The following is a 20,147-nucleotide window of genomic DNA, read 5'->3' on the forward strand; positions in this document are numbered from 1 at the left end:
TATGTTAATCTGTTTTCCCTCTCTTTCTAGATATCTGACAATACAAATGCTAGATCATTTGCTCTTCTCCCACAAGTCTGTGGGGGCTCTGCTCACTTTTGTTTTCAATCCTTTTTTCTCTCAGATAATTTCTGTTGATTTATCATCAACTTCACTAATACTTTCCTCTTTCCTCTTCATTTTGCTGTTGAGGCCCCATCCACTGAGTTTTGTATTTCAGATATTGTATTTCTCAGTTCTAAAAGTTCTATTTTTTAGTTTCTGTTTCTCAGCTGAGAATTTCTTTTTCCATCCACTACAAGTGTGTTTAACCTCACCTCATGGAACACAGATGTAATAGCTTCTTTAGAGGATTTATCTGGTAATTTCAACATCTGTTTGTCTTTCCTTTGAGAGGTGGTCACAATTTTTTAATTCTTTGCAGTTGAGTAATTTTAGATTGATCTTAGACATTTTCAATATCATGTTGTGAGCCTCTGGGACCTGTTTAAAATCCTCTGGAGAGTGTTGGAGAGTGTTTATTGATCTTTTAAACATTTATTGTTATTTATTTATCTTTTCTTTTTTTGTTCAGTACTAAGCAGTCACCTGTTAGATTCAGACTGCAAGTTCTGTTTTGTCCTCAGTGGGCAGTAGTTGCAATGTGACTTGCCTTTCCTGTGCTGCTTTGTGTCTCTCCTGTCCAGGACTTTGGTAGTTTGAATGGTAGTTTTGCTCTCAAAGCCTTTGCTTTGCTACTTAGGCCTGTTCTGTGCATATGCTGATGAGGGTGAGCTCTGTAGTTTTGCTAGTTCAAACAGAGGTTTAGTTAGGGAATTTCCTTTTCGAGCTCTCCCTTTCTGGGATTACCCCATTATTCTCTGCTTCGGTGGGTCTCTTTTCCCTGGTACTCTGGCCAGAATGACAGGGTTTCTCTTGGAGTCGTAGCTGCGTGTGCTGCTGTCACAGCTGCACACACTCATCAGGATCTGCCTTTGGGACAAAGTGAATAGAGAAAAGAGAGTGAAGAAAATAATAAAGATTCTTCCTTTCTTCCTTGGACTACAGAGGTCCCCTTTCCATTAGCCTTTGGCTGGAAGAATAGAATGTATTTTCCAGTTTTAACTATGCTGGTGCTGCTTCATCTACCTTATAATCGGGGCCTGTCCTTGGGACAGAGTCAAGACGGAAGAAAGAGAAAACATCCCCCTGAAACCAGGGATTAATTTCCTGCACATTCTCTGGTTCACTTGGGCCCTGCTTCCCTAGAAGCTAGAAAGATAGCATTTCTCTCAGAAGTTTTGCTCCCTTTGCTGTAGCTGCTGCAGTGCATGGGCCCTGAAGTTACAAACTGTAATTTGTCAGCTGGAAGGGGTTGGGCTGTAGGCAGCTGCCTGGAGAAAAGAGAGTGAGAATGGTTTGGGGACCTCACAAAGGTCCTGGTTACTATGCTAATGCAGTTGGGTATTTTGAAGGCATATGATTGGATTTGTATCATGTCCTCCTTCTTTAGTGAGAAGTGGAGAACTAATGCACAGTTTTCCTATTTTGTATTTTGTATTTTTACCATCATGAGGGAAAGCAGCTGGTGCTTAAAAGCCTCAGTATTTAAATTTTTTTTCTTCTATGGCCAGGATAAACAGCTGGGGAATGACTTTTGCATATGATTTCTGAAGACTTTTGCTAAATTAATCTTCTTGAAATAATGTAAGTTTTCTTTTTTTTTTCTGGTTGCCTTGTCAAGAATTTTTAGCATAAATAAATAGCCGTATGGCGTAATATACTAATTGTGGTTGGGACTGTTTTATATAGTACATTTTTTATTACTATCTGATATAATTTTTAATTACATTTTCATTGAAATCTGATGGCTAGTTTGTAAGGTAAAATTGGAATTCTGTATTTCCTTTGAGATAGTAATAGTAATAAACTATCATTTTTTGAGCACGTACAGTTTTCCTTGAGCTTCATGCCATTGTCACTCTTATTTTGTTAATGATGAAATTGAGCTCAAAGAAATGGGTTGCCTGTCAGAATCACACATATTACAAGTGGCAAAGCTAGAATTTGAGCTCAACAGTCTATTTCTAAAACCTGCTTTCTTAATCTTTATGCTGTATTGTTATCTTTTGTGCAGGGTGCTGGGAATACATAAATAAGAGGTGATTCATGCCCTGTAGGACCTCACTGTTTAGTTGCTGAACCAGAATAATAAAGAGATAGTCATAGAACAGTAACTGCTGTGACTCTTAGACATAAATTTTTGTTTTAGACCTAGATTTTTATTTTTCATTTTCATAGCTTCAATAAAAGCTTATTCATTTTTGGATTTTCATTAGTCCATCCCTTGTTTTTACTTTTGAAAAAATCAAAATTACTATTTTTCAAACATCTATTCATCTCAGAAATGCTGTCCTAAAGCAGACCTTGGATTCGGTATTTTACATTTATCTAGCTCTTTGCAGAGCTTTTCACATATGTTAACACTTGCCATGACCACTGCAGGAAAACAGGTTGATGTTAGCTGTCACCTTTTTACAGAAGAGGTCAGAGCTTAGAGAGTTTAAATGACCTGCCTAGAGTTGCCCAAATAGTAAATAGGTGAAATAAGATAACTAGAATTCTAGTTGCTTGGCTAATAGGAAATAAATACCTGCTAAATACAACTTTTCTATTTATATTATAAAGTGCATGGTAAATTAACCCACTAAAGTCTTTCTGATGTTTTAAAATTATTATAATCATACTGCTTTTCAAGGTAGAGTCTATTTAATATATATTTCTTATTGATTTTACTTATTTTTTGTTGATATAATGTTAAAAAGCACTAGGCTGTAAAAACATGAGTTGGTTTTGAATTTTGATTGTTTTCACTTTGGGAGCCACTCAGGGTAGTACTGCTTGTGTTATAACATTGCACATTGTTCCAAAATTCTGTTTTAAATCTGTTTTTTTCATTTTGTGTAACAAAATTGTTACTTTTACTGTTTATTTTTAATTTTAATTGTTACTAAATAATATATGCACATGGTCAAACAGTAGAAAATACGGAAAAATATCCAGAGATTTCTACTGTTACCAACTCGTTTTATGTTCTTCTAGATCTTTTTTGATTTGTACACATACACACACAAACACAAAGGATCCAGGCCAGAACTTTGCATGTCTTACATCTAGATTTCATATCTCCTAGTTCACTTTTATCTAACACTCTTCTTAAAAGCAGTCTCTCTTGATAACCTATTTTTAACTGAGGACCTACAGATGTTCTTTTTCCCCCCGCTGCCACTGACAGAAGATGTTTAATGAATGTTTTTAGTATTAATCATTTTAGTTGTTATCAAAACTCAAGGAGAGAGAAATGTCAATGAAGACTTTGCTGGTGGTAAATTTACAAATGCTGAAAGTTAGCCCTGTGTCTCATTGTTTTGGACACTTGTTGGTTGTTGTTTGGGTACAAGCAAATTAAAAGCGATCTCTTTAGTAGAGATCAAAAGAATATTGTACACTCCAGTGCTTTCCTATAGAATCAAAGGAAGCTGAGCTGAATTGACAGAGTGCTGTTCGAATGAGACATCCTTAAAAATGTTGGTGGGGAGAGCTCATGAAATAAATCAATTTAGTTGCAAACAAAAGATTGAATTTGGTATTCTTCTTCTACCGGAGAATGTGCAGAAGAATTATATCTTCAAACTGCCTCAGGTTTTTGAGACACAAAAAAGTAAGTAGTTTGTTGTGGGTTAGAGGAGAAGTTGTGTATTTTACCCCAAGTGCTTGCTGCCTCTGCCTCTCCCCTTTTACTCCTCAAATATATACAGTTACTAACCTGACCTAGATGAGGACTGTTAATCCCACCACTAGGTTTAAAAAGAACCAGGGAGATGGAAGATATAATTTAATATACATATCATTAAGAATAGAAAAAAAAATATGGGTATGACATGGGTGAGAAATTTTCTCCCCTTAAGAAAAATTTCTGTAAATAGTTCTTTCAACATCTAGTTTTATGTCTTTAGTAAACTTCTGTCATAGTAGAGTCCTTCATTTTTCATTTGGTTTTGTTTCGTTTGAGTATGTGAAGAACTCTTCTTCCTTCCCATCAGTAGCCAGTTTTAACTCTCTGTGAGTCATGGATTGGAATTATATTCATGTTGTGCTACAATCACAAATTTAGCACTGTCTGTTCTAAGAGCTTGTTTTTATTTTCTAGCATGTAGATATCAAGTGCCAGCCCTACCCCCTTCCTTTTTATAATCCTTTCTCCTGATTCAGAGAGGGAAGGAAGGCATTTACCTATATCTGCATATCTGCTCTGTCTCTGCCCCCACCCCCTACCCCCACTTTTTTGGCCATGTGGAGGTTCCCAGGCCAGGAATCAAACCCACACCACAGCAGCAACCCAACCTGCTGCAGTGACAATGCCAGATCCTTAACCTGCTGTGCCACTAGGGAATTCCTGTCTCCCTTTTAACGTAGCTAACAGATTGCTTTGTGTGCTCTCACCTTTGTCTTCTACAGGAATCCCCTCAGTCAGTGTTCATTTTCCTTCCTGTGTCTCTAACTTCTTCTACCTTACTACTTCTCAGCCATTAACTTATCTAAATCTTTTTTTATCCTCAAAATAGCCTGTTGTAATTTTCTCTCAACTCTGCTTTTTCTAGCAACAACTCAGTCTCATTCCTTACATTTATTGTCAAACTTTTTGAAAGAGTTGACTTACATCGTTTGACTTTATATCCTCTTATTCGTCCTCAACTACATTCTTAAATGAACCACTGTATTAAAATTATAAAGTGTTTGATCTCTTTGCAAAATTGGATACTAGTGATTACTTATTCATTTAAATCTGAAAAAAAAGTTTCGATCAAGGATTTACATGTAGTTTAAACAGTCAAATAAGTTGCTGCAAACTAGTAGAGAAAGAGTGGAACTCTTCTTCACCTGTTCCCCTGCCTGATTCCCACAACCCAGAGGTGACCGATTGTAACCCTTCCCTTCTCTTATTTACTCCCTTATAACTGAATCAACATGTTTACACTGCTATTTATGTTACACTGATCACACTGATTTTGCACATATACATCAGTCTCCTACAATTTCCTCCAGTTTTCCATCCTTCCTACACTTTGGATTTCTTTAGATGTGCATTGGTTTTCACATTTAAAGTTCTGTCTTTTTTTGTTGATTTTATACTAATTCTTAAAAATGTGGTTTAGTAGAGGGTGCTTTGAATTATATTTTTGATTAATACACTTTGCCAGATTGAAAAATAAAAGCACATATTGAACAGGTGAACTTGCATCTTCTCTTTTCTCAACCATACTCATGCAATCTTTTTCTTTCAGCCTCATGTGCCATCTTCTCTTGTCTTTGAACACAACAAACATGATCCTACCTACTTGTCTTTTTACTTATTGCACATTCTGATTGGAACACTCCTGTTATGGACTGAATGTTTGTGTTTCCCCAAATTCATGTCCAAACCCTCTCCCCCCAGTGTTATAGTATTAGGAGGTGGGGTGTTTGGGAGGTAAGTAGGATTAGATAAGGAGTCCTCATGAATGGGTTTAGTTCCCTTACGAGAGTACAGAGAGAGCTTGCTTCTCTTTTTTCACTGCCATGTGAGGATATAAGATAGTCATCTAGTAACCAGGAAGCAGGTCCTCTTCAGACACTGAATAGTGAAATTTTTCATTATGTTTTCTTCTAAGGGTTTTATACTTTTAGTCGTTATATTTAATCTTTGATCCATTTTGAGTTAATTTTTGTATATAGTTTAAGGTAAGGGTCCAACTTTTGTTTATGGATATCCACATTTCTCAGCACCATTTATTAAAAAGACTGACCTTTCTCCATCTCTTGGTACCCTTATTGCATATCATTAGGCCAGGTATACAAGGATTCTTTTGACTTGATTCTGTTTCATTGGCATATATCTGTCTTTATGACATGTCTTTATGATTACTGTAGCTTTAAAGTAAGTTTTGAAATCAGAAAGTATGAGTCCTCCAACTTTGTTCCTCTTCTTGGAAATTATTTGGGCTATTTGGAGTCCTTTGGGTTCCATATGAATTTTAGGATGGATTTTTGTTTTTCTGTGAAGAAGTCATTGGGATTTTGGTAGGAATCCTACTGACTTCGTTGATCATTTTGAGTAGAATCGACTTCTGAACAATATTAAGTCTTCCAATTCATGAACACAGGATGTTTTTCCATTTACTTACATGTTTTTATATTTCTTTCAGTAGTGTTTTATAGTTTTCAATGAACAAGTCTTTTGCTTTTTTGGTTAAATCTATTATGTCTTTCAGTTGAAATTTTTTGATGCTATTGTAAATGAAATTCTTAGTTTCTTATTAGAATTGTTCACAGTTCATAGAAAGCACAGTCTTTTCAGGTGTTATTTAATAAAAAGACATTACTGAATTACTTCATCTTCTGTCAGTATTTCAGTAGCAGTCAAATGATTTGATGAACTCAGATGGAAACTAAAAATCAGAATAAATGCTAATTTCTGAATTGAATTCAAGTACTAAATTTTTATTTAATCCTTGTTAACCAAACTAAACTTTAAACTTATGTTAAGTGTATTAATTAGAAACTATAGGCATGGAATGATAACAGCAGATCAAAATAACTTTTGAAACATTTCACTTTGAGCTTTTCATAACATTAAACGTTTCTGAACATGGTATTTATGGAGTATAAGGTAGAATGTGTAACTCTTAACTGTGCTTTATGGATGCTTCTCTAGAAGTTGCTGGAAGTGTAATAGTATTGGATGTTTTACATTTTGGGGTTAGGATAATAGTGAATACAGATTACTGATGATATATTTTTGCTTTTTTTTTTTAACTCCCAGGCGACAGAAACACTATTTAGAATGGGTGTAGCAAGAGGAACCATCACAACGTTAAGAAATGGAGAAGTAAGATGAAAATTTTGATATGATTATTAGTTCTTAATTCATAGTATGACCTTTTTAAAAATATAAAATGTGGTGGATTTTGTGATGTTTATATAACAAATTGAGAAATACCTGATTTACATAATACTGAGTGAATCTGACCTACAGATCTATTTCAGTTTAGTCATATTGGAACCAAATCTTGGGTTGAAAATAAATTGCTGAGCCTTTTGATATCTGGTTACCAATTGTTTTTACTGTTAAAAGAAAATGACATTTTATTTAACAGTAACTTTTGCAAGTAATGAGAATAATTACATACTTTTTCCTTTATTCCTATTTCAAATTCTACAGACGTGGTACTTCTTTCTTAGCATAAAATAATTTGAAATTTTGATATTTATTACAGAAGGAATGGTGGAGGGAAGGAGAGAAATGGAATTTAGACTGCTCTTTCTTAGAGTTGAAGCTCAATTATGATAGTCTAAGTTTAGACTTTTCTAAATGTTCCCACTTTTCTAAATTCTTAAAAGAAAAAAAATCGGAGTTCCTGTCTTGGTGCAGTGGAAACGAATCCGACTAGGAACCATGAGGTTGCGGGTTTGATCCCTGGCCTTGCTCAGTGGGTTAAGGATCCGGCGTTGCCATGAGCTGTGGTGTAGTTCGCAGACGCAGCTCAGATCTGACATTGCTGTGGCCCTGGCGTAGGCTGGAGCTGTACCTCCAATTTGACCCCTAGCCTGGAAACTTCGATATGCCACGGGTGCGGCCCTAAAAAGACAAAAAAAAAAAAAAAAAGACGAAAAGAAAAAGAAAAAATCTACTACCTGAAATAAATTTTCATTACCAAATCATTACTGGCCTAATTCCACTCTCTCTGCTTTTTCTGTATCCACTCCCTTACTTATACATCCTTAGGTTGAGGTTGAATATGTCACATTTCCATGTTGCTTTTTCTATTCTACTAGCAAATACTTATGGATAAAATATAGTACTTTTCATTCTGGAATTAAGTTCTGTGTTATTTAATGTAATATTTTATAATTTAATACCCTAAACGTTTAATAGTGGAAATGAGTAAATTTATAAGGAGTTAGCTGTAACTGAATTATTCTGATTATAAAATTTATCAGTGAATATATCTGCTTCTTAGGAGAAATGTACAGTCATTTGGAAATATAGACTCTTAAATATTTAGTTGTTTATTAGCAAGTTACTTTGGTATTAATTTGTGATATATATTTTATCTATGAAAAAGACTTAATTCATCTCTTTGTATTCTCAATGCAGTATGTGGTGGCATTTTGAGAGAAGAAACCATTCTCATTAATAACGTCTCACTTAAAGTCTAATATTTTAGAGTTGATGAAATATGATAATATTTTGTATATTAAAAAATACAGAGTGATATTAGTAAGTCTTTAGTAAATGGTGGCTAATTTGTGTTAGGCCACAAATTAGTTTTATTTATTTGACTTTGGGAAATAGAGAATGAGGACAAAACAAAACGAAGGTATTATTGTGTTTGTGTGTGTGCAAGTGGCTTAGATTTTTGGAGATAATAGGCTAAGTGCTGTGGAAATAGATGGTATAATATGGTTCCCACTGTTAAAGGAGCTTACTCTCTGGTGGAGAAAACAGTGGTATCAGTAATTGGAAAAAAAGATTCTGAGAGAGAGTAGAAATGCTTAGTTAAGATTGAGTCTGGAATTAACTAGAGTCCAGATTCCACTTAGAATGTGCTAAATTTTAACATCTGGCCAATAATAGAGAATTAGTTTGGAAGCAGAAGATAAAACTAAAAAGGCTAACAATTTAATGGGCTATTTAAAACAGAAGCTGAAATCACCACATTTATAACACTAGAAAACTTACATGCTAAGGGAGGAGCTGGTTAGGAATTTACTGCCCTAGGTTATTTGAAAAATTGTTTTAGTCCATTACTGCAAAAATATCTGTTAAGCAGGGTTTACTGAGTAGCCCTCTGACAGTGATACCAGGTAAGAGGAATAAGGACTGGTATATCGAAATTAAAAAAATATCAGTCTTTGAGTAAATCTGTTATCTGGATTCTTATGCCACTGAACTTTGCTTGTCTGTTGTCTGCCTTTTCCTGTGTTCCAGCTTTAACCCTGTATTTTGTCTTCCTGCATTTATGCTTAGATATTTTAAGAAACATTGAGACCAGAAAACATGCATCCTTTCTCTAAAAGTAAGAAGGTAGTTTTTGAAGGAGTTTGAAATTTATTTGATGAATCATGATGAATCGTTGGAGGATTTAAACAAAGAAGTGACACATTATCTTTTTAAATCTTCATCACAGCTCTGCAAGGGGGAAATTGTTATGTCCATTTTATAGATAAACTGAGTCTCAGAGAAGTGAAACATTTTGACTGCAATGCCTGTTCAATCCACTATACAATATAATCTCCCTCAGTGTAATTCACTCACTTAGACTAGAGTTTTCTAATCATTCAATTATCCTATAGTTTGATAGCTGGAAAATAGCAGCAGGATAGTAGCTAAGACCTCTGAGATTATGTAATCAGCCATGTGTTTTAATGCATTCTGATTATTATTGTTATCTTTTCATATGTGTAGAGAAATATATGGCTTCAAATGAATAGAAAAAAGTATTGATCCTTCACAATTCCGTTTTGTCACTGAATGCCTAATTGTGGTGATGTGTTCTTTGTACATCCTGTGTAAGGGCCAGCTGGATTTTTGTATGTTGATTAAATTATATAAGCTAAAAAATCAGATAATTTGGGGGAATAGAGTTTTCTTTTAATGTGTTTATTTATTTGAGGCGGCTAACTTGTAAAATTACCACTATTAAAAATAGTTACTGAATGTACTTAGCTCAAAAATTGTACTTTGAATTTTTTTTGAGAAAGGTATGATCCTATTTTCATCCTTCCAGGTATTTATGTTTAGGGTGAAACAAATACTTTGTTAAAAGATAAAGTTACTCTCTTAAATTGATTTGAAAACTTATGATCTGTTATTATATATAACTAGAAACCTAAGTAAGCCAGGAATTGATGTTTTTTCATTAGATTATTCTTAATTCAAAGCTTTAAAAGAGAACAAAGTTTAGCAATTCTTTACCATAGGGAGGTAGGATTTCAAGCTCCAGGTCTTAATTAAAGCCTTTACCTTCTGTGTATCAGCTGCCACTGCATATCCAATGATTCACTGAGCATGTATAACAAAGAAACTAAATGACTTCCTATAGCCAGTGAGTTGATTTATCTATTGTAGCTCTATTAGTTTTAATTATTTTTGTGAATTTCTAAAATACAAGCTTATCTATCTTCATTTTTTCAAAAAGTTTAACTTTTCATATCTGTGTCTTTATGTTAGAGAGATTCCTGAATGGAAGGAGAAATAAGTCTTGCTTGTTTGTGCAGTCAGAAGTATTTATTGAACACTTCAATGTTCCTAGCATTGTTTTAGGTGCCTGCGGTGTATCAGTGAGCAAAACAAACCAGTATCCCTTCCCTTTGGGGAACTTATATTCTAGCCCATTGGTGACTTATGTTCTAATGATGGAAGAAAAGAAAAACATACAAAGCAACTAGGAAGCAATTAAATTTACAGAGCTTCAGAAGAAGATATAAGCAAGCATATGGTTTAAAAGTATAAGTAAATAATGAAGGAAGAAACAAGTCATTAGAATAGTTGGTAAGTTAGTTCAGAAGAGTTCTTAGAAGGCTCCTCTTAAACTGGGCCTTGCATAAATTTATGAGCATCATTGAAGAAGAGGGCAAAAGGATTGCCAAGCATGAGAAATGCTATTAAAAGGGAGATAGTTGACAGTTAGGGACAGATGTCTTAATGCGGAGTCTGAAAGGAAAGGGGAGGAGGCTGTGGTGTTGAAGGGGAGGAACATTTGTTGAGTGTCTTTTCCAGGCCCTTTATAATTATTCAGCTCATTTATACATCAAAACAGCTGTCCATTTTAGATCCTTTTATCATTGTTCTTTCCAAAGGAGATATTTGAGGTTCAGGAAGGAATAATTATTTCTTTTAAATCACATTTCCCTGAGAATTTGCTATATGAATACTTATGATATTGATTAAGCTTGTGGTATAATTAAGAACGAATATTTATTCTTCCTCCCAAGTGGAGTAGGCAGCATTGTGTGGTGGAAAGAGGACCTGCCTGCCAGTAGAGCTGGTTCTGTCCCTGAAATTATTATATCTGTGATCTTGGACAGTTCACTTACCATCTCACAACTTCAAATTCATATTTTAGAAAATGAGCTGATTAGATGATCTTTAAGGTCCTATTCAGCTTTAACATTTTCTGTTTTTAGGCAGCTTTGTACAGCCTTTCTTTTTTTTGCTTTTCTTCTTTCTTTTCCTTGTTCTTTTTTTTTTTCTTAGTTGTTCTCAACCTTGACTGTGCATGAGAATTGCCCACAGAGCCCTATAAAAATATAGATGCGTGGGCTCCACCCATGTAGACTTTGCCCATTAGGTCTAGCCTAGGTCTTCAGTATCTACATTTATTAAAACATCCACTGACTGTAAGGCTTAGCTACTGTCATAAACTACTGTTTTAATTAAGTTTTTTTTCAGTCTTATGTGTTATGAAAACTCAAGGAATGTACAGTTTGAGTCAGACAAAACAGATAAAGAAATAGCAAAGACAGGAGTTCCCGTCGTGGTGCAGTGGTAGACGAATCCTACTGGGAACCATGAGGTTGCGGGTTCGATCCCTGCCCTTGCTTAGTGGGTTGACCATCCGGCGTTGCCGTGAGCTGTGGTGTAGGTTGCAGACGTGGCTCGGATCCCGCGTTGCTGTGGCTGTGGTGTAGGCCGGCAGCTGCAGCTCTGATTAGACTCCTAGCCTGGGAAACTCCATATGCCACGGGAGCGGCCCAAGAAATGGCAAAAAAAAAAAAAGAAAAAAAAAGAAATAGCAAAGACATTTGAGGTGTATTTAGAGTTTTTTGTGTGTATACAGTAGAATGTAGTAGCATGGTTTGTTGCTCTTTTGGAAAGATGGATCTGGGATTTGACCCAGTATTTACTTTTGTTTTATGTTACTGTGTAGTATTAGGTATTCTGCATGTTTTAATGGAATGAAACCTTTTTTTGCCTTTCTGGAGCATGCTTTTAAAATAAATAATATAGAATATTTAGTTTTACTGTGATTGTTGCAGTGAGGGTAGAAGCTCTTTGTTATGGATTTCTGTTTCTTCAGGTTTAGCACTTGCCTCGTGCATAATAGGAGGCCTCAGTCTATGTCTGATCACCAAGTAATAGATTTCTTTAGAAAGAACATGTGTGACAAACATTTTGATTTAATCAATTCTCAGTTTAAGATAGATATAATCAGAAATATCTCCATAGATTTAAGAATTTTCTTTCATTTTTTGGATGCAAATTCTTTTTTTTTTCTTTTTTTTTTTCTTTCTTTGTCTTTTAGGGCTGCACTGGAGGCATATAGAGGTTCCCAGGTTGAATTGGAGCTGTAGCCACTGGCAGACTCCAGAGCTACAGCAGTTTGGGATCAGAGCCGCATCTGCGACCTACACCGCAGCTCACAGCAATGCCAGATCCTTAACCCACTGAGTGGGGCCAGAGATTGAACCTGTATCCTCATGGATGCTAGTTAGGTTTGTTAACCACTGAGCCACAATGGGAACTCCTGCAAATTCTTTATATAAGGAAACCTAGAAGTAAACTTTTTGTTTGTATTTTTAAAAATTGTATCTATTTTTTCTTAATTAAGTGTTTTTTTTAAAAAGTCTGTTTCTCCTTTAATACCACCTCAGGAAATACGTCTTTAATGACAAAAGTGTTAGTATTTCAAATAGCCAAGTCACTGAGGCCTAGTGCCTACTAGAATGCCAGTAACTTGGGGCTTGTAAAATCGAATCAAATGAGCAAACACTTATTGAGAGCATCTTAAAGACAGATGTGACACGTGGCACTGCTATCTAGTGTCCCTTCCCCTCCCTTTCTTCCCTAAATATTAATTGAGTGCCATGCACTATGGTATCTGCTAGGTTTTAACTATAAATATGGTTTCAGCTCTCTGGAAGATTTATAGTGCAGGGGCTGAGTCCATAACCTGCCACTTAGGACCTTGCCATGCAGTGCCTTCTTCTTTAAATAGGAATACAAGCATCTACTTCATGCATTACTTTGTGAGAAACAGATTTATAAAGCTATTAGGCTTTATAAATTCTAATAGGCATAAGCCTATTATTAGAATTTAGCCTAAATCCAATTATGACTATTTTTATTTGATTAAATATGATGAAGTATTTTCTATATGAGAGTAAGTATATGGAGATCTCTGGATTGTGATTATTTATAACAGTGTGTGAACTAACAGTTGGTAATGAAAGACAGATATTTTGGGTCTGTAGCTATGTTAATAGCAGTGCTACTGGTTAAATTATCATTTCCTTCCTATAAGACAGGATATTTGGGTCAACATATATTACCAGTGCCCTCTGCTGTCTAGTTGCCAATAGCTCAGAAACATACAGAATATGTTTAGTTACAGACTTTTACTACTCAAATTCTCTTAATCATGATTTTGTTTTAATACATAGAATAAATATAGCAGGGGGAAGGGCAATGGTAGAAAAAGTGATATATACAAACAGACATAAAAATCTTATTAGAGGAGTTTCCATTGTGGCGCAGCGGAAACAAATCCAAGCAGGAACTATGAAGTTGCGGGTTCGATCCCTGTTCGCTCAGTGGGTTAAAGATCTGACATTGCCGTGAGCTGTGGTAGGTCGAAGACGCAGATTGGTCAGCAGCAGCTGTAGCTCTGATTCGACCCCTAGCCTGAGAACCTCCATATGCCGCAGGTGTGGCCCTTAAAAAAAAAGAAAAAAGAACAAAAAGAAAATCCTATTAGAGAAGCAGAGTAAAGTCATTACACGGTAAAAACTAGTTCTTCAGATAATTGCAAATCTTAGTTGGGCAAAAGTTTCAATGAGACTGACTAGACACTGACCTCCCAGAAATACAGACTAAGACCCAGCTGATGTTGCTACTTTATACATGTCTATTGCCATTGAAATATACTCTTTGTTAACTTGATTAGCTTTTTCTGATATCTGCACATCATCTAATGGAAAAAAAAAAACAGGAATTCTGACTACTTTAAAATGCTCACAAATAAAATTTTGAAGTTTATGTTTTTTTTCTTCTAGGAGTAATTTCCTAATTGTAAGCATATTAATAAGCTGTATAAGTGCAGTTGGCCCACCGTATCCATGGGTTGCATATGCACAGACAGCAGACTGACTGTAGTAGACGATTTTATATAAGAAACTTGGGCATGCGCGGATTTTGGTATCCCCTGAGGTTCTAGAACCAATCCCTGGGGATATTGAGGGACAATTGTAATTTAGTAGAATTTAGCCTGGAAAAGTGATTGTGATGTTTTTCCTTTCAAGCAGAGGGTTGAATATAGCTTTAAAAAATATATACGGAGAAAATGGATAACGTTCTGAGAAGGAGAGAAGAAATAAGTATGGAAAAGGATCTAGAGAGAAGAGTTAAGGCTGAGGGAGTATTTTATAATAAGCACAGTAAAAGTTCCAAACCTATCTCTGATGAGGTTTGGAAGAAATGAAAAATGAGTTTTGATTGCAGAACAGAAAGTTTGAGATAGCTGGAGCCATTGGTCATTATTTCAAGGTGACAAAACATTAAAAGAGACTTCAAAGAGGTACTGGCCTGCTATCTTGCTCATTTTTAAAAAGTTGTATTTCTTAATAGCCATCAATCTGCATGGTATAGATACTGAACTGCCAGAGGCAGAAGACTGGTCTAAGTAACATCATCATATTTTTTTCATTTTTCCAATTCCATGAACCAAAATGACACGTTACATTATGGCAGGTGCTTAGAAAATGTAGAATCCATGTTAGAATTGCGTTGTAAAACACTGAGCTTCAGAATTTTTATTTTATTCTTGCTGTAATATTTTATCTTTGTCACTAAAGCCACTTTATTTATTTATTTATTTTTTGCTATTTCTTGGGCCGCTCCCGCGGCATATGGAGATTCCCAGGCTAGGGGTCTAATTGGAGCTGTAGCCACCAGCCTATGCCAGGGCCACAGCAATGTGGGATCCGAGCCACGTCTGCAACCTACACCACAGCTCACGGCAACGCCAGATCGCAACCACTGAGCAAGGGCAGGGACCGAACCCGCAACCTCATGGTTCCTAGTCGGATTCGTTAACCACTGCGCCACTACGAGAACTCCCATATCTTTGTCACTAAAGCCACTTTTTTTTGTTTTTTTTTTTTTTTTTGTTTTTGTCTTTTTGTCTTTTGTTGTTGTAGTTGTTGTTGTTGTTGCTGTTGCTGTTGCTATTTCCTGGGCCGCTCCCGCGGCATATGGAGGTTCCCAGGCTAGGGGTCTAATTGGAGCTGTAGCCGCCCTACGCCAGAGCCACAGCAACTCGGGATCCGAGCCGCGTCTGCAACCTACACCACAGCTCACGGCAACGCCGGATCGTTAACCCACTGAGCAAGGGCAGGGACCGAACCCGCAACCTCATGGTTCCTAATCGGATTCGTTAACCACTGCGCCACGATGGGAACTCCTAAAGCCACTTTAAATGGTTCTTCATAATATGTGAACAAACATTTTGTTTATAAAATTCTTTCGCAAAGAAGGCCAAAGGCCAAAGTTAGGTTTTAAAAATATCAGATCACAGTGTTTAAGCTCGGCGGCCTTGTCTGTACCAGCTCTGTAAGCACCTTTCTATGCTGAGATAATTATCGTTCAGAATGCCCTTATTTTCTTCATAATAGTAACTCTGCTTTTGATTTAAATACAAAAATAAATGTGCCATAATTTTGTCCTTAAACAAAACAAACAATATCTGGTCAATATCTGGCTAACTATGGAACACTTAGGTTTTATTTTTCAAAAATTGGAAAGTTCTTAAGATAACATCGGTTTGTTTTGATACTAATAGGAAGAGCTTTAGGCCAGGAAAGCAATTATTTCCACATGGGTAAGGCCATTCCCAACTACCTCCCGCTCACCAGTTGCCCACTGAACTTATCTTGCCTACTTTGGCTTTATAGCTAAATGTGGTTGAATGCATTAGAAAATGTGGGCTCTCTTTAAAAATATCAAGTTTTTAGATATGCAGAAAACATTTCTTTGTACAAAGCATACCAAAGGAATTTTGTGTATAGTGTTGGGGTGAGTTCAGCAGCAAGTAATTTAAATGTTTTGAATTCTAAAGAAATTTAATTTCTTACACATATGTGTGTCCAAATATAATTTTTACCATTTTGACTGTACATCTTTTTTCTTTCTTTGTTGACTCTTGGCTAAGTTCTCAACAGATGAGTTTGCTACATAGAGACAAGTAATGTTTGTGGTGGTTCAGGAGAGCTGTGGCAGATCAGGAAAGATTTGTGTTTAATGATGTTTTTGGTCTTTCTGGTGCTCAGTCCTGATCCTAAAACTTTGAATCACTTAATTAGCATAACAGATACTCCTATCACTCAGGAAATCCCAAGGATATTTGAGGCTGTATAGCAGTCCAGATTTTATTTTTTTATCATAGCATAATATATTTTAGATTTGCTTTTTCTGAAAATTTCATATACATGGAATTATATAATATATGCTCCTTTGTGTATAACTTCTTAGCATATTCTTGAGATTCATCTCTGTCATTTTTTCCTTTTTATGACTGAATAGTATTCCATTATATAGATTGTATTTATTTACCTCTTAACCAGTTAATGAACATATGGATTGTTTCTAGTTTTTCACTATTATGACTAATACTTCTGTGAGCATTTGCAAAGAAGTCTTTGTGTTGACCTATGTTTTAATGTCTCTTGGGTTGATACCTAGGAGTGGAACTGCTAGGTCATATGAGTAACTTTATAAGAAAAAGTGGCTGTACCATTTTACATCTCCAATGGCAATGGACAGGAGGTCTAGATTGTCTACATCTTTGCCAGCATTTGGTATTATCAGTTGTTTTGATTATAGTCATTCTAAAAAGATACAGCAGTATCACATTGTGGTTGTCATTTGCTTTTCCCTAGTGACTAATGATGTTGGGTATCTTTTCATGTGCTTATTAGTCATTTGATGAAATGTCTATTAAAATCTTTTGCCCAGTTTTTTGTTTGTTTCTCATTATTGAGTTGTAGGAGGTGACATTTTAAAAAATTGCGAATACAAATCTCTCCTTACATATATGATCTGAAGGTATTTTTTTCCCAGTCTGTGGCCTATTTTCTAAGTAGTACTCTTTGAAAAATTGTAAATTTTGATGATATTCATTTGTTTTCTTTCTCCCCCTTTCTTCCCCTTTCTTCCTTTCCCTTTCCTCCTTCCTTCCTTCTCCTTTCTTTCTCTCTTTCTCTTTCTTTCCTTTCCTTTCCTTTCTTTTCTATCTTTCTTTCTTTCTTTGTATTATGTCCAAGAAATCTTTTCTAACCTAACCCAGGGTCACAAAGATTTTCTCCATGTTTTCTTCTAAAATTTTATAATTTTCAGTTTTACATTTAGGTCTGTGATCCACTTGAGTTGGGCATTTGCATACAGTGTGAGGCAAAGGTTCATCTATTTATTTTGTATATGGATATCCAATTGTCCCAGGAGCATTTGTTGAAAAAACTCTTTTTTGCCGATTGAACTACTTTGACACATTTGTCACAAGTCAATTAACTATAAATGTTAGGGTTTTGTTTCTGGAAATTTTGTGGTGCTGGTTCTGCTGAATAAGATGGAGGAAGTTAAGGCTGTCTCTCCCACTGATCAACAAAAAATGCTGACGTGAATACATAAAGCAACCATCTGAGATCTCTAAAAAGTAGTCACAGGAGGTTTAGGGAAGGAGGTCAAAACTGGACGTGTGATTGATAACAGTGGGCTTCCTTTTCCCTCCCACCCACCATCATTTATCTTCTGGTTTGGTCTATAGGGAATCCTCTATTCTTGTTCCCCACAGTGTGTCCAGGCAGAAAAAGCTCTAAGAGAATCCCCTTCTTCCTCTGTGTATGGCCAGAGAATTGCAAAGGGAGGGCCCCTGCATAAAGGAGACTGCAGAAAATCACCATCTTCTTTTGCTGTATTTGGTTTTATTATTTGGTGGGACAGCAGACGGGCCCTAGTCATGAGGCAGTCCTCCAGCTGTGGCGGTACTCGTGGCAGTGGCATTCTGAAGCCCTTTAAAACTCTGAAAGAGAACTTTCCTCTTTGACCAGAGAAACTGGAGAAAGGAGCTCCTGTACCAAAGAGTGTAGAGAGAATATTTATTATTTTTTGCTTTCTTCTTTTTGCTGCCACTTCACTCCTGAGACAGATGTAATTGTAGGAAATATGCAACCTAATGGGGAACCAGAAAACCCATTGTAGGTAGAAGATTGAGAAAAGGGATGTGGGAGACAGACTGTGGGGAAGAACATAGAAGGGCAGGAGATAGAGAAAGAAATGACCTAAATCTGTGTCTGAAGCCTGAAATTCACTCTGAGCATCTGGGGAACTTAGTTGAGGAAAAATAAAGGCTTTGAGAGCTGAACTATAGCATAAACCACTGCCCTTGGGTAGCACATGTGGGGAGAGATGGAAGAGCCCTGAAAAGTCTTGCAAAACTGAAGATGATACTGAAATCACAGCCCACAGAGAGTGGGTTCGGATTTGTGGTTAGAACCTAACAGGGTTGATTGCCTATAACAACGACAAAAACAACAACAAATCAATTCTGCAGAGGACCAAGAGTCTTTCACATGACTAAGAGTGAAATAATACAAATCTCTAGGATGTAATTCAAAAGTAGTTAACAGGAGTTCCCATTGTGGTGCAGTGGTTAACGAATCCGACTAGGAACCATGAGGTTGCGGGTTTGATCCCTGCCCTTGCTCAGTGGGTTAACGATCCGGCATTGCCGTGAGCTGTGGTGTAGGTCGCAGACGTGGCTCGGATCCTGCGTTGCTGTGGCTCTGGTGTAGGCTGGCAGCTACAGCTCCGATTAGACCCCTAGCCTGGGAACCTCCATATGCCACGGGAGCTGCCCAAGAAATGGCAAAAAGACAAAACAAACAAACAAACAAAAACAAAAAAAACCCCAAAAGTAGTTAACATTGGAGTTCCTGCCATGGCTCAGCAGAAATGAATCTGACTCGTATCCATGAGTTTCAGGTTCAATCCTTGCCCTCGCTCAGTGGATTAAGGATCTGGCATTACCCTGAGCTGTGGTGTAAGTTACAGACACAGCTCAGATCTGGCGTTGCTGTGGCTGTGGCATAGGCCAGTGGCTGTTGTTCCAATTCAGCCCCTAGCCTGGGAATCTCCATGTGCCATGGGTACGGGCCTAATTAGACAAAAAAAAAAAAAGTATTTAACATACTGAGGACTAGGAAATCATAACCAAGTGTAGGAAAAACAGCAATCAACAGGCACCAACTCTATGATGACCTTGATGTTGAAATTACAATAAAAAGTTCTCATTGTAGCTATTATAATTATGTAAACACTTTCACACCCACAACATGCAGAAATTCCCAGGCCAGGTATTGAACCTGCGCCACAACTATAATCAGAGGCAAAGTGATGACAATGCCAAATCTTTAACCCACTGAACCATGAGGAAACTCCCCTGTAAACACTTTTGAAATGAATAGAAAGATTGAAGTTCTCAGCCAAGAAAAAGAAACCATAAAAAGGACCAAATTGAAATTTGGGAACAGAAAATTAAAATAACTGCAATATTAATATTAAATGTTAAAAAGGAAGTAAAAATTCATTAGATGATTTCAACAGCAGAGTGATAATTATCTTCACTCGGAAAGATGTGAAAAAAAATGAAGTTGAAAGAAAGAAAAGTGAAGTTGAAGGAAGCATGATAGTAGTTGTACAATCTGAACAATAAGGAGAGGAAGACTAGAGGAAATGAACAGAGATTAAGGATCTGAAGGACAATAGCAAAGGTCTAACATTTGTGTCTTAAGTGTCCTAGAGGAGAAGACAAAGAGATTTGTGCAGAAAAAAAAATTTGAAGAAATAATGGCTGATAACTCCCAAGTTCGATGGAAGACATACATTTACATATTCATAAAGCTCAGTGAACCCCTAAAGGCTAAATATGGTATGATTCCATTTATATGACATTCTGAAAAAGCCAAAACTATAGGGGATGAGGAACAGATTAGTGGTTGCCAGAGACTGAAAGTGGAGGAGGGGTTGATTACAAAAGGACAAAACAAAGGAATATTTTTGTTATGATACCGGG

At 36.3% G+C, this 20,147-nt stretch overlaps 1 protein-coding gene across 7 annotated transcripts in view; it reads left to right on the plus strand.

Annotated features, from left to right (window-relative positions):
- TMEM135 (transmembrane protein 135) overlaps nucleotides 1-20,147 on the plus strand; it is a 304,239-nt gene that overhangs the window by 155,262 nt on the left and 128,830 nt on the right. For all 7 annotated transcript variants that reach the window (XM_047754420.1, XM_047754421.1, XM_047754422.1 and 4 more), the window contains one exon: nucleotides 6,842-6,907. In XM_047754420.1, the coding sequence (XP_047610376.1) occupies nucleotides 6,842-6,907 (66 nt within the window). The remainder of the gene's footprint in view (nucleotides 1-6,841; nucleotides 6,908-20,147) is intronic.

The sequence above is a fragment of the Phacochoerus africanus genome, chromosome 11, assembly GCF_016906955.1.
Source record: "Phacochoerus africanus isolate WHEZ1 chromosome 11, ROS_Pafr_v1, whole genome shotgun sequence".
NCBI lineage: Eukaryota > Metazoa > Chordata > Mammalia > Artiodactyla > Suidae > Phacochoerus > Phacochoerus africanus.